Raw genomic sequence first — 14,566 nt, forward strand, 5'->3', positions numbered from 1 at the left:
GCTTTGGACATCTTGAGTGTGAGATGCCGCTGAGCTCCTCCCTCAAAGTGGGTACTTTGAGAGAGGTCCAGGCTGGAGATGTAAGTTTGGGAAACATCAACATAGAAGGAGTACTTAAACCCCTGAGGTTGGATGAGATCACCAAAGGGCTGAATATAACCAGAGAAGTCATGAAAGTGGGTTCTTTCTTTTTCCTAAATGACCCCCCCACCAGTTCCCCCTCCCCCCAGTTCTCAGCTTCACCCTTCTACTACACAACCCCGCTAAAGGTGAGGGACTTTTGTCTCTGGGTCAGGCCCAGGTTCTCAGAGAGAGGAGAGATTGTCCAGCTTCTGCAACCTCTGTCACAACACAGCATCTGCAGGTCCTATAGTTCCTCCCTGCATAAATCAAAGCACAGCGACTTTTCAGTTGGCAGCCTCAGCCTTGGCCCCAGGCACCCACTTGCTTCCCGTTTCATTGAGATTTCCTCTGCCCGCCAGGCAGCTACCTCCTGCCTTGGTGAGAAGAGAGAAGTCATTAGCCCTGAAAACTGTAGAAGCAGTGGCCAGATGCCTCTCTAGAGGCAGGCTGGCATTTGTCACAGCAATTCAAGAGGACAAGACCGTGATCAGCCTCCAAACCTGTGGAGAGATAGATGGCAAAGTCTTCTCCAACCACACAGGGAAAATGGCCAAGAAGCTCAGTACAGAACAATATTACCTGGCCATCTGGCCCTCACTCAATCTTTCCCCACCCCAGTCGGGGGCGGAGGGAGAAAGGAGGACAACTTTTGATAATCAAGTGTGCTGGGCGCTGAGCAGGGTGCTGCGATCTCTAACCCATTAGGCTTCTGATGATTGCTGCTTGCATTGATTTGGGATCCTCTGAAAGCAGATCCAAGACAAAGATTCTTGGGAGGTGATCCATGGAGCTACAGGGGGTGAACTAGAAAGCAAAAAGTTGGTAAATGGTGTATAATGAACGGCTTCATTGTGAGCAACTGGGATTCAATCCTGTTGAGGACCCTTTGAGAGGCTGTAGAACACACCTCTGAGTTTTCTCACTGAGCAATGGGAAAACCAGGGTATTTATACACTGACTCCCTTGCTCATTGGTTAAGGGCTGCTCCTGGGGGTGTTCAGTGTCTGTCACGTGGGCTAAACAAATCGCCTTCTCCTGAGATTCTGGAGAAGGCTCTCCAACACATATGCAGAAAGGTGAGAGAACTGGAGGTGCAAAGAGGTGAGCTTGCATAGGAACTGCCCACCACAGTTGCAGGTAAACCCAAAGGTGAGCTGTACAAATAAGGAGTGGGGCACATGCAGCATCAACCACACTCCTCCAAAAGAATCTGTTTTAACTTTCCCTTCAGTTCACCAACTCCCATTTCTGAAGCACTCAGAAAGCTCCAGGGGCTCAGGTCACAGTATCTGCCACATATATTGCCTTCTTTATTCTCTACCACATCTCTAAGAGGTAGACACTCTCATTACTCTCCTTTTCCAGGTGAGAAAACCAAGATTCAGAGAGATTAACTCACATTCTTGAGTTCATCACTGGCAGAGCGTCCCCTGACTTTGAAACCCAGGTCTTAGCCATCAGTCTATGCCAATCTACCATTTCTGGAAATCTGCCCAATTTTTTTTCCTGCTACAATGGAGCCCAAGATGGGGGAGAAAAGGAAGGATCCCTCTGACTTCCCTGAAAGACTTGACTTTAGGGAAATAGGACTAAAGAAAATGGATTCTAGATCCAGATCTACCTGAGTTCAAATCCTGGATCTACTATTTATGAGGTGGGTGACTCTGGGCAAGTTTTTAAAGTTCTTTGAGCCTCAGTTTCTTCATCTGTGAAATGGCGATAATAATGGTACTTAACTCAGAGGGTTTAAGAATTGGCTGAGCATATAAACATGTACTGTATATCATGTTATAACTGCCTTGTAAGTTCTAGTTTGTCAATGTTGCCACTGTTGTTAATAACAGGTATTATGTTCATAAGGATACTGGGGTGGATATAGCTCTTTGCCTGAATTTAAGTTGGGCCCGGGGTTATCCTAGATTTAGGGATGTGTTCTAGCACAGCAGTTGAGATCCTGATCTGCCCTTTACTAACTGCAGGACCCTCATCTCTAAAAAAAGGCTTATGCAACTGAAACGTGATAATGCACATGAAATTGTTAATATAGTGCTGGCACACAGTAAGTGCTCAATAAATGATAACAATAACAATCATGGCAGCCAGCATCATTATTATCACTGTCGCTGTTGTTACAAGATGGAGAACCAAGCTCCTGCTGCTAGGAAGTGAGGTGGTTCCTGATGGAACATGGTTCAGCAAATATCATGACAACCAAATGCTCTGAACAATAAAAAGATCAATGCCCTCTCAACGATAAAACTCTCTGAATGGTAAAAAGCATTTGTGCCACAGTGGGGGATCCTTTTGGTACCAAGAGTGACTGATCCTCTGCTTGGGGAGGGGAGGGATTAATGTAAAGAGACATTAAAATAAAACGCAGCTGGCATTTATAGGAGCCGTTCATTGGTCTCATGAGTTAGAATGCTACTTGTGTTTTATTGTTGTTGTTGTTGTTTGGAATGCTGTTTTTATTTGCAGGCAACTCAGAACAGCTGTGTAGGAGGTAAAAGAAAGAGGAGAAGCTGAGGAATGACTACAAGTGCTGTTCAATTAATCGAAAAGGGAAGAGAGTGCGAGCAGTGGGTGACTTTGGCCAAGTCATTTTGACCCTTCTGGTCCTCAGTTTCTTCAACCATCTAAGAAAAAAGGGGGAATTGGAATTACTCGCTGAGGCACCCTATTTCTCTATAAAGGGACCACAGGCTGGGTACTTGGGGGGACAAGAGAAAGAAAGAGAAGGCAAAGTTCTGATGGCAGAAACCAAGGGGTGGCAGTACTTATCTATACCACCCCTACTGCCCCCCAAACTGGGACTCCAAGGCTCCCTGATATGAACATACCTTCTGATTCTGGAATATTCCTGATTATCCACCATCTCAACGTGACCTTGGGCAAATTACTTAGCCTTTCTGTGTCTTAACTCCCTGTGAGTAAAAAGGAGTTGGACTTGCCAGAGTCCACTGAGCCCTTACATTCAATGATGCTATGAAAACAAAGCTAACATCCGTTCCCTGATGGTCCCCAAGTAGTTGGGTCTTTTCCTCATTTCTGTCCTCAACACAAAACTGCCCAAAACCTGAGGTGGTACATAGGACCTTCCAAAAAGGGACCTTTGTTTTTTACAGTCATAAAATGTCAGGGTAGGTAAAGACCCAGAGCTCATCTGCCCTTTGCCTGCCTTATCTGATGTCAGGGTACCTGTCATAGGCTCCTGGACTGTTTGACTATTTCTATCAATGCAATGGTCCCCATCTCCTTAAACAGCTTAGAAAATTCCCCAGAACACTCTGATTATCAAAAGTGTTACCACCTTCCAGTTTAGCAAGCATTTATTTTACTGAGCACCTACTATATGTCAGGTATGGTGCTAAGCCCATGAATAAAAAAAAAACAATCATCTTCATTCCTACCCTGGTACTGTTTGCAGCCACTTTTCTTAACATGTACAAGTGTATTATCTGACCTCTTTGATGTTTACATATATTTGAACATTACAGTAAAAGCTCTGTCATCTCAGAAATATAGCCAAGCTTCTGAAATCTTCCTCTTACACATTTTTAGTTTAATGATCAGAACTTCAAATACAAGGGGAGGTTGCTTTAAAAGGGGTTGATCAATTACAAAGTTAGAATTTGTCTGGGGCCTTGAGCTACACAGAGCACACAAAAATCCATGGGTAAGATCTTTTCTACCAAATGTCACACAAAAGAAGGCCAAAACCTTGGTAATCCATGAAAAATGAATGGTGTTTTAACGCTGCGGTTTGCTTCAAAATGTGAGAACACAATGAGTTAATCAGAAAGTGCACATTCAAGTCATCTTTGTCTCAATGTCAAATTAATACACTTGAGTCCCCTCCCCCAAGAACACGAAATTAAGAGTTTACTGCATTTCCCCACCGCTGACATTGAGCAGAAGGCTAGGTTTGCAGGGCTTTTATTCTTCTCTCCCTGTTTCTAGCTTATAACCCAACAGGAGACTAAACCGCCCCTTGCAGTTTGAAGTAATAACATTTGAGTTATGTGCCTGATTTGAAGGAGATAGAACCACCAGATAGTAAGGAAGAAGGGTTGAGTACTGGAGAAGTAAGAGTAAAACAAGAGAAGGAAATGTGGGGAAAAATAAAGAAGGAAAGGAGAAGAGGTTAAGAAATGAATAGAATCTACAGTAGTGGCTCCTTGTGGCTTTTGACCCCCTGAGACTCTAATGAAAACTACAGACCAGAAAAATATACAAACACGCAATTTTGGCATGCGATTTCAGAGGGTTCATGGATGTCACTACTTCCAACTCGGAAGCTATCTGTCTCAAATGAAGAATTTCTCCTCTAGAGGCCCAGCAGATATCAGGAAACTAGAAAAGAAAAGGCCACCTTGTAATCAAGGAGCAGATACAAACATCCAAGTAGCAGACTGACTGACCTATTAAATGGTCGCCTTTCAACTTACTGATCACTTATTGAGACTTACTACATGCTCAACAGTATGTGAGCTTTCCTAGGTGTTTCAAGAACCATGTTATAAAAAGCCAGGTTTTCTTTAAAATTTAATTTAATTGTTTTTTATTGGGGTATAGTTGTTTTACAATGTTGTGTTAGTTTCTACTATACAGTGAAGTGGAGTTCCCTGTGCTATAAAGCAGGTTCTCATTAGTTATCTATTTTATGCATAGTAGTGTACATACGTCAATCCCAATCTCCCAGTTCATCCCACCCCTTCCTTCCTCCCTTGGTGTCCGTATGTTTGTTCTCTACATCTGTGTCTCTATTCCTGCCTTGCAGACTGGTTCATCTGTACCATTTTTTCTAGATTCCACATATATGCATTAATATACCTTATTTGTTTTTCTCTTTCTGACTTACTTCGCTCTGTATGACAGTCTCTACGTCCATTCACAGCTCTATAAATGAACTAATTTCATTCCTTTTTATGGCTGAGTAATATTCCATTACATATATGTACCACATCTTCTTTATCCATTCATCTGTTGATGGACATTTAGGTTGCTTCCATGACCTGGCTATTGTAAATAGTGCTGCAATGAACACTGGGGTGCATGTGTCTTTAAAAAACCAGGGGTTTTGGGACTTCCCTGGTGGCGCAGTGGTTAAGAATCCGCCTGCCAATGCCAGGGACACGGGTTCGAGCCCTGGTCTGGGAGGATCCCACATGCTGCAGAGCAACTAAGCCAGTGTACCACAACTACTGAGGCTGTGCTCTAGAACCCAGGAGCCACAACTACTGAGCCCACGTGCCACAACTACTGAAGCCCACACACCTAGAACCCTGTGCTCTGCAACAAGAGAAGCCCCTGCAATGAGAAGCCCGTGCACCTCAATGAATTGTCCCTGCTCACCACAACTAGAGAAAGCCCATGCGCAGCAACAAAGACCCAATGCAGCCAAAAATTAATTAATTAAAAAACCCAAAAAAACAAAAAAACAGGGGTTTTTAAGGCTCCTTCCCACCAGCAAGGTCAAGCCAGCTCCTGGCAACAAAAGTCAGCCCCAGGAAGCATAAATTGGTATAAACACTTTGCAGAGCAATTTGGCAATATCTAGTGAAGCTGGGGATACATACAGTACACAACTCAGCAATTCCACTCCTGGGTATATGCCCTAGAGAAATCCACATGCAAGACTGAGGAGACAGCTTGGTTCAAAATAGCACAAAACTAGAAACAACCCAAATGGACAAATACATGGTAGACTATTCATACCACAGAATACCATGCAGCAGTAAAAATGGATGAATGGGAATTATTCTTGTCAATCAGATTGACCTCATGTGGAATGTTAAAGGCAGTTTGTAGAAGAAAACATTTATAGAGAAACTTAAGGCATGCATAACAACACATATATACTTCTTATATACTTATGTAGTCAAAATGTAAAATAGGTACCGTATATGTCTTATATTCTTACTTTTAAAAGTGTAAATACACAAATGGAAATGATAAACACAAAATTCAGGAAAGTGTTTCTGGATGGAGAGAGAAAGGAATGGGGCCAGGGAAGGGAATGCAGGGACTTACACTGTATTACAAAGGTTTCATTTTTTAAAAAATTGTTATTGGAGTATAGCTGATTTACAATGTTGTGTTAGTTTCAGGTGTACAGCAAAGTGAGTCAGTTATACATGTACATATATCCACTCTTTTTTAGATTCTTTTCCCATATAGGTCATTACAGAGTATAGAGTAGAGTTCCCTGTGCTATATATGAAGGTTTCATTTTGATGGCAGTTTGCCACCTCACCTCCCTGTCCTCACCTCCTCCACTCTTTCCCTCACCCACTTTGCTCCAGGCATGCTGGCCTCCTCACTGTTCATCAAACACACCAGACACAGTTCAGCCTCAGGGCCTTTGCACTTGCTGTTCTCTCTGCCTGGCACTCTCCTCCTTCAGCCATCCTCATGGCTTTTTCACTCACCTCCTCTAGGTTTTCATTCAAATATCACCTTCCCAATGCAAGTCTTCCCTGGCTTCTAGCCCTCCTGCCCATAATACATCCCATCCCTTCTCTGTTTTATTTTTTTCTCTGTAGCCCTCATCAACATCTAACACACTAGATATTTCATTCATTCATGCATTTTGTCTTTCTTCACCACTAGAATGTCAGTTCCACAAGAGGAGGGGCTTTTGTCTGTTTTGTTCACTGCTATGTCCCAGAGCCTGGCACATAGTAGTTGCCCAGTAAATACTCATTGAATGAATATTTGCATACGCAGGCATTTGTTATATTATTCTCTACTTATTTTTGAATGTCTGATTATTATTACTTTTTTTTTTTTTTGCAGTATGCGGGCCTCTCACTGTTGTGGCCTCTCCTGTTGGGGAACACAGGCTCCGGACGCGCAGGCTCAGCGGCCATGGCTCACGGGCTCAGCCGCTCCGCGGCATGTGGGATCTTCCCGGACCAGGGCACGAATCCGTGTCCCCTGCATCGGCAGGCGGACTCTCAACCACTGCGCCACCAGGGAAGCCCTGATTATTTTTGTTATACATTTTTTAAACAACAACAACAAAGTCAACCACTGGGCTCTTGCACAGATGAGTTTCCTAGAAAGTGATAAGTGCCCAATGCCATAATATGTCCCAGGAACCTTCCAAGGTCCCAAGCCAAAGAAGTGTGGGCACAGCAAACAGAACTCCCTCAGTGAACACCCAAGCCTGCTAGAGCTAGCCCACAGTGCTCGCAACAGACCACTCAGATCTGAATGCCTCTAATGAAACAGCCCAATATGATACAGCCCAATATGATGCTTCTGTGAGAAGCAACATTGTTTTGAAACAACAGATATGTTCAAAACGTTAATTGTGAGAGCACAGCCAACACAGCTTGGGTACTAAGACCCGTGACATCTGCCAAGAGAGACAGGACCTGGAGCAGCAACAAACCCTAGAGGAGAAATAGGATCCCGTAGAACAGAACTATGACCGCATACAGGAGAACTGTGACCCCATGCAGGAGAACTATGAGGAAGGTCTCCCAATAAACAGGGGTCTTGGAAGAGAAGAAACAGACTTAGCTTGGGAGAGAGGAGTGGGTAAGCAAAGGAGCCAGAAATCATCACAAAATGGTAATGTCTAGACTGGGACCTGATAAAGGGCTTTGGGGTCTGTGACAAAGATTGGCTGGCTATCCACCAAATCCATTTCCATTTCCTTCTAAGCACAGTCTGATGTTTCCCAGCTTCCCTGCAGCGATGTGTGGGCATGTGACTGAATTTTGGCCAAAGGCATATGAGTGAAAGAGGTTACATGTAGGGTCTCAGCCAGGCCCGTACAACCTCCCAAATACCACCATCCATGCTCATTTCTCTTCCACGGTTTGATGCAGACAAGCAGACCTGACCTGTGGGTCAACAATAAGGAACCACAATGTAGCAAGGGTCTGGGTCCCTCAAACACTGTGTGGAGGAAAGAAGCCTGCCAACAAGGAACAGCTGTTTTGGTCTTTCAATGAGTGAGAAATAGACTGCTGTTGTGTTTAAATCATTACTTAGTTTTGGAATTTTTGTTATTGTTGTTATAGCAGCTAGTGTTACCTTATACAGGGTCCTTGGTGGAAAGTGCATACACATTCCCCTTTCAATTATGGTTCATTGTATCAGATCTGAAAACTCCTCAAAACTGCAGTAACTGCACCTTACTTAGACTGGTTTTGTCCATAATCCCATCACAATCTCTTGCACCCAGAAGTCCTCAGAAAACATTTACCAACTTAAAATAAAGGCAAGATATCCCCAAGCAAAGCAAAAGAACCACGCATGCACAACAGTTAAAAACTTGAGTTCTGGAATCACATAATCTCAGGTTCAAATCCCAGCTTCATCACTTACTAGCTGGGTGATCTCAAATAAGGTCCCTCTGTGCTTCAGATTCCTCAACGGTCACATGGGAATATTAATATTTCCTAATTCATTGGACGGTTGTGAGGATTAAATGAGAGAATGCACATAAAGCACTTTGGAAGCAGTCAATTCTAATAAGCTATTATTCTAATTGTAACAGAAAGCATCCGCTCTGATATGCAGCTGAGATGAGGCTGTTGCTGGGAAGAAGGCACATACACATTGAAGAAGAACACGGGGGCTCAGCCTTCCCGAACCCAGCCTGGACCACAACAACCCTTAGGTTTCCAAAGTCCTCGTAATTCAATATAATTCTAAGAAACACAGCACAGGCCACTTACCCTGTTAGCACCACCACGAAGTCCATCACATTCCAACCATTCCTCAAGTAAGAGCCTTTATGGAAGGCAAACCCAAGGGCAATGATTTTAATTCCAGCCTCAAAACAAAAAATTCCAATGAAGTATGGTTCTGTGTCATCCTGGAAGGGAGAAAAGGTAAGGTCAGTGTCTCTAGCTTGGCAGAGGGTGGCATGAACAGGGAACCAGCCCACTCAGATAAGTTCACCCACTTCCCCTCACCTCTCCTGACCTTCCAGTACTCACTGCCCTCCACTGCATCCTGCCTGGAGTTACCCTGTCCAAAGGCTTTTGCAAGAGAAACAGAAACATGGAGAAGACACCTCCTTCTTTCCTTTTGGCCAACTTTACACACTACTTGGCCAAACAGAATTGTTTGTTTGGATGTGAGCTGTTTAGTAGGGCAGCCACATGTGGCTACTTAAATTTAAACGAATTTAAATGAAATAAAATGAAATATTCAGTTCTGCAGTCACACTAGCCACGTATCCAGTGGCTACCATATTGGACAGTGCAGACGTAGGACATTTCTATCACTGCAGAAAGTTCTACAAGAAAGCACTTGTTTAGAATGTTTTCTTGTTACCTATAACATTCAGGCCCTTGTGCTTGGCCCCTGTGCACTGACCTCAACCCCAAATCTGATATTTGCGATGGTTCTAAGCTGGTATGCACCAGTATAGCTGTTCAGGTTGCTAAAATATTGGAATCAGTGCTTCTGCACTGGCTGGTAAATGGCCAGTGTCCCAACTCCCAGCCCCCTGCCAGACCTCCTGCCAGATCTGGCTTCCAGCTGATAGTCTATAGTACTTGGAATTAAGCTATAAGCTCCGCTCCATCAGAGCCCCTACATGGATGTTTCCCCATGTGTTATGGCAATGTTTCTCAAGCTTCAATCATTTGCATTCTGCGTTCATGAGTCTTTCCATGCCAGCTTGCCACCAGTACTATTTGTTTACTGTTCTTTCAACGGACTCTTTTTACTTAGCTTGATTGTAAGCAAAACCAAAAAAGTCCTGAAATCATAGTTTTTCTGGGCTAGTTATCTATTTTTAGGATATACATTATAATATGTAACTATTAAAATTTAAAAGCCTTGAGATCATTAATACTTCGTGGAGTAGGAATGAGTGGATTCTAACATCTCTCTCTCCCTACACTTGAGTTATGACAGCTGACTTTGAAATGGTGATGGAAAGGAGAGAGGTCTCCTTCTTGGCAGTGTCAGAATGCCAGGAGGGGAAGCAGGGGGCTGGGGGATGGCTAGGGGCATCAAGAAAGATCTTAGTACTAGTTTACAGCTCTGCAGAGTTTCACCAAATCATCAACTGGATTTTGAATGTCCCTCCAGAGCTCATATTCATATATAGGAAACACTGGGGATAGAAGAACGAGCTAAATGACATCCCAAGCAAGAAACCAGGCAAAAGTCAGAATGTGGGACAATCCTTAGAGCAACTGGACTGGTTTCTGCAGAGTCAATGGCAGGAGGGAAAATAACTGCTTTAGATTAAAAGTCTTAAGCAACATAAAATCTAGACCATGTTTGGGTCTTGGTTCAAATGACCTGTAAAATGCCATTTCTGAAACAATCACAGATATTTGATTAGTGGCTGGGTCTTCGATGATTCCCAGGAACCACTGTTGTGCTGGGTGTAAACATCTCACTGGGGTGATGTAAGAAAGTGCCCATATTTATTTTTTGGCCGTGCCGCACGGCTTGCAGGATCTTAGTTCCCCAACCAGGAATTGAACACAGGTCACAGCAGTGAAAGCACCGAGTCCTAACCACTGGACCTCCAGGGAATTCCCAGAAAGTGCCCATATTTTTAGCAATGCAGACTTAAGTATATGGCAGTGAACTGAAATTTTGTCTGGGATTTGCCTTAAAATACTTTGGCCAAGAAAGATAAACCAAGGAAATAAAAAGGGACAAAAAATATGAAATGAGGCAAAATCTTGACAGTTGTTGAATCTGAATGATGGACTCATGAGGGGTTCACAGTACTGTTCTCTGTGTATTTGTGCATGGTCAACATTTTTCACAAGAATTTTTAAATTTTTATTTATTTATTTATTTATTTATTTATTTATTTTAATTTTTTTGGATGTGCCTTGGGGTGTTCAAGATCTTAGTTCCCCGACCAGGGATTGAACCCGAGCCCTGGCAGTGAAAGTGCCGAATCCTAACCACTGGATGGCTAGGGAATTCCTAAGAATTTTGTTTTGAATGTGACTTTTCATGGACGAGGTGACCACTCTCACCTACCCCCCTCCAGATTGACATGAGGTCTGCTGGGGGGTGAGAGTGGAGGATGGGCAGTGAGGGCATCTCTCTCCCCAGATTATTGTGTTCATGAAATTTAGGTTCCCCAGGTAGGGGGCCCACGGTCCGGTTCTTGGTGCCAAGACGGAGAGCCCACTGTGCCCTCGGCTCCCATGGCCACACCAGTTTGCCACCAAAGCAAAGAAGAGACCTCCCCTAGAGAGATTTCACTCACCAGTCGTTCAGACATCGGGGTCTTGTCATCATCAGGTAGGTGTTGCTCCAGGGCGAGGACAATGCAGTTTGCTATGATGGTGGCTAAAATCATATATTCAAAGGGAGTATCACAGAATTAAGGAAAATCTTTCCAGCTTTGTGTAGGTTCAAAGCACAGTTGAGTGGAAGGTACAGAGATGTCCCATGTGCCCCTGTCCCCCACATAGGCACAGCCTCCCCTGTTATCAACATACCCCTCCAGAGTGGCACATTTGTTAAAATCGATGAACCTACATGGGCACATCATGATCACCCAAAGTCCATATCTCACATGACGGTTCATTCTTGGTGTTGTACACTCCATGAGCCTGAGCAAACGTTTAATGACATGGATCCACCATTATAGCCTGATACAGAGTAGTTTCACTGCCCTGGAAACCTGGCAGATGACTTTGTAAGGAAAATGTGGATATTCTTCCTCTATTTCACCTCCAACCTTCACTGGACAAATATTAGTTCAGCACCTACTGTGTGTCAGGCCCTGTTCTGGGCACTAGGGACACAGCTACCCTTGTGGAGGAGAAGTGAGTAAGTGAGATACCACATTATACAGTATATTAAAAGATGGTGAATGTTATAGAGAGAAAAAGCAGGAAAGGAGACTGGTGGTTGCAATTTAAAATACAATAATCATACCAAATGTAAAAGAGATAGCTAGTGGGAAGCAGCCACATAGCACAGGGAGATCAGCTCAGTGCTTTGTGACCACCTAGAGGGGTGGGATAGGGAGGGTGGGAGAGAGATGCAAGAGGGAGGAGATATGGGGATATATGTATAGGTATACCTGATTCACTTTTGTTACACAGCAGAAACTAACATACCATTGTAAAGCACTTATACTCCAATAAAGATGTTAAGAAAATTATATTCTAAAGCTAAAAAAAATACAGTAATCAGATCTGATATCAAAAGCAAGAGCAACAAAAGAAAAAAATAGATAAATTGGATTTGGCCAAAATTTACAATTCTGTGAGCCAAAGGGCATTGTCAGTAAAGTGAAAAAACAAAAACAAAAGCAAAAAACCAACCAACAGAATGAGAGAAAGTACTTGCAAATTAGATATCTGGTAAGGGTCTGGTAACACAATATACAAAGAACACTTACAACTCAACAACAAAACAATAACCCAATTAAATAATAGGCAAAGGGCTTGAAGAGACATTTCTCCAAAGAGGATTAGGAAAATGCAAATCAAAACCACAATGAGGGCTTCCCTGGTGGCGCAGTGGTTGAGAGTCCGCCTGCCAATGCAGGGGACAAGGGTTCATGTCCCGGTCCGGGAGGATCCCACATGCCGTGGAGTGGGTAGGCCTGTGAGCCATGGCCACTGAGCCTGCGCGTCCGGAGCCTGTGCTCTGCAACGGGAGAGGCCACAACAGTGAGAGGCCCGTGTACCGCAAAAAAAAAAAAAAAAAAAACCCACAATGAGATGCCACTTCACATCCACTAGGATGACTAGAATGAAAAAAACAAAAAACAGTAAGTGTTGGTGAGAATGTGAGAAATTGGAACCACTGTACATTGCTGGTGGGAATGTAAAAACAGTGCTGCCACTGAGGAAAATAGTTTGATGGCTCCTCAAAAAGTTAAAACACAGAATTACCATATGATCCAGCAATTCCACTCCTAGTTATATACCCAAAGAATTGGAAAACCGGTACTCGGATACATGTTCACAGCATCAATATTCACAATAGCCAAAAGGTGGAAAGAGCCCAGATGTTCATCAATGAATGAATAGTTAAACAAAATGTGGTATATCCATAGAATGGAATATTATTCAGCCATAAAAATGAAGTACTAACACATGCTACGATGTGGATGAACCTTGAAAACATTATGCTAAGTCAAAGAAGCCATACACAAAAGACCACATATTGTATGAATTCCATTGATATGAAATGTCTATAACGGGAAAATGTACAATCAGAAAGCAGATTGGTGGTTGTCCAGGGCTGGGGGAGGGGAAAACGGTAAGTAGATGCTTAATGTTTTGGAACTAGATAAAGGTGATAGCTGAACAACCTTCTGAATGTACTGAATGCTACTGAATTAGTCACTTAAAAATGGTTAGTACTGTTCTGTGAATTTCACCTCAATAAAAAATAATATGGTGGTGAGGGCAAGTCTCTGAGAAGCAGACCTTTCAAGATCTGAGAGAGGGAAGGGATGGTCAGTCCATATGGCTATTTCCAGATGTACATTCCCTCTCTCTCTAGGCACAAACTCCTCTCTGCATCCTGGGAACTCTCCTCCGGGTTGACGAGGCTACCAGATAGTCCCACTGGAGGGTCTGCCCTTGGGGAGGGTCTGTCCTGCTCACTTCATATTAGGGCCTGATCTGCTGATCAGTCGGTAAACCAGAATATCCCTGTCTCCCTGCCAGATCTGCAGAAGCACCCTCAGGCCTATAGCCTTAGTAAACAAAGCTGGCAATTTCTTTCCTTTTCTTTTTTTAATTTAATTTTTAATTTTATATTAGAAGAGAACGAAAGAGGGAGAGAAGAAAAATGACCTACAAAAACAAATCCAAAACAATGAACAAAATGGCAGTAAGAACATACATATCAATAATTACCTTAAATGGAAAGGAAACTAACATAACAAAGCTGGCAATTTCTGAGAAGGAGGTTTAGGTGTGGAGAAATGGATGCTAGAGGGAGAAAGCCATAGGGTATTGGTTACTCTGGAGCAGGAGTTCCCAACTTCTGCACTACTCACATTTGTGGGTGATCATTCTCTGTGTGTGTGGGGGGGAGGGCTGTCCTGTATATAGTAGGGTGCTGAGCAGCATCCCTGGCCTCCATCCACTAGATGCCAGTAGCATCCTCCTCTCCAGTTATGACAACCAAAACTTATGACAACCAAAAGTCACGTGCAGATATTGCCAAGGATCCCCTGGGAACACAGAAATCCACTGTTTTGCAGAAAGATCAAATAGCATGTCTTGAACTTGGCCATGTTAAACTAACTGCCCTCCTCCCAGCTTTCTCTCTTGCAAACTTAACTAGCCTCAGTCTCCTGTTTGGCCCTAGAGTTACATTTGGCATCTTGGAAGCTCTGTAAAAGCTAAGGGATCTTACAGGCCGGAGGAGGAGTTGGAGTGTATACCCACTTTCCAGGTGTGAAAACAAAGTCTGAAATAGAAAACCTGGGAGTAAGAGTCTAAGTAAGCCGGGAAAATCA

General features: G+C 43.4%; 1 protein-coding gene across 5 annotated transcripts in view; it reads right to left on the minus strand.

The window, feature by feature from the left end:
* Nucleotides 1-14,566, minus strand: part of CACNA1A (calcium voltage-gated channel subunit alpha1 A) — a gene marked incomplete at both ends in the record, with an annotated part of 240,306 nt that overhangs the window by 185,796 nt on the left and 39,944 nt on the right. For 4 of the 5 annotated variants that reach the window (XM_081230532.1, XM_081230530.1, XM_081230534.1 and 1 more), the window contains 2 exons: nt 8,820-8,959; nt 11,339-11,444. In XM_081230532.1, the coding sequence (XP_081086658.1) occupies nt 8,820-8,959; nt 11,339-11,444 (246 nt within the window). The remainder of the gene's footprint in view (nt 1-8,819; nt 8,960-11,338; nt 11,445-14,566) is intronic. The other variant, XM_081230531.1, reaches the window with a different exon arrangement.

Source organism: Mesoplodon bidens (assembly GCF_964165515.1).
Source record: "Mesoplodon bidens genome assembly, chromosome: 4".
Taxonomy (NCBI): domain Eukaryota; kingdom Metazoa; phylum Chordata; class Mammalia; order Artiodactyla; family Ziphiidae; genus Mesoplodon; species Mesoplodon bidens.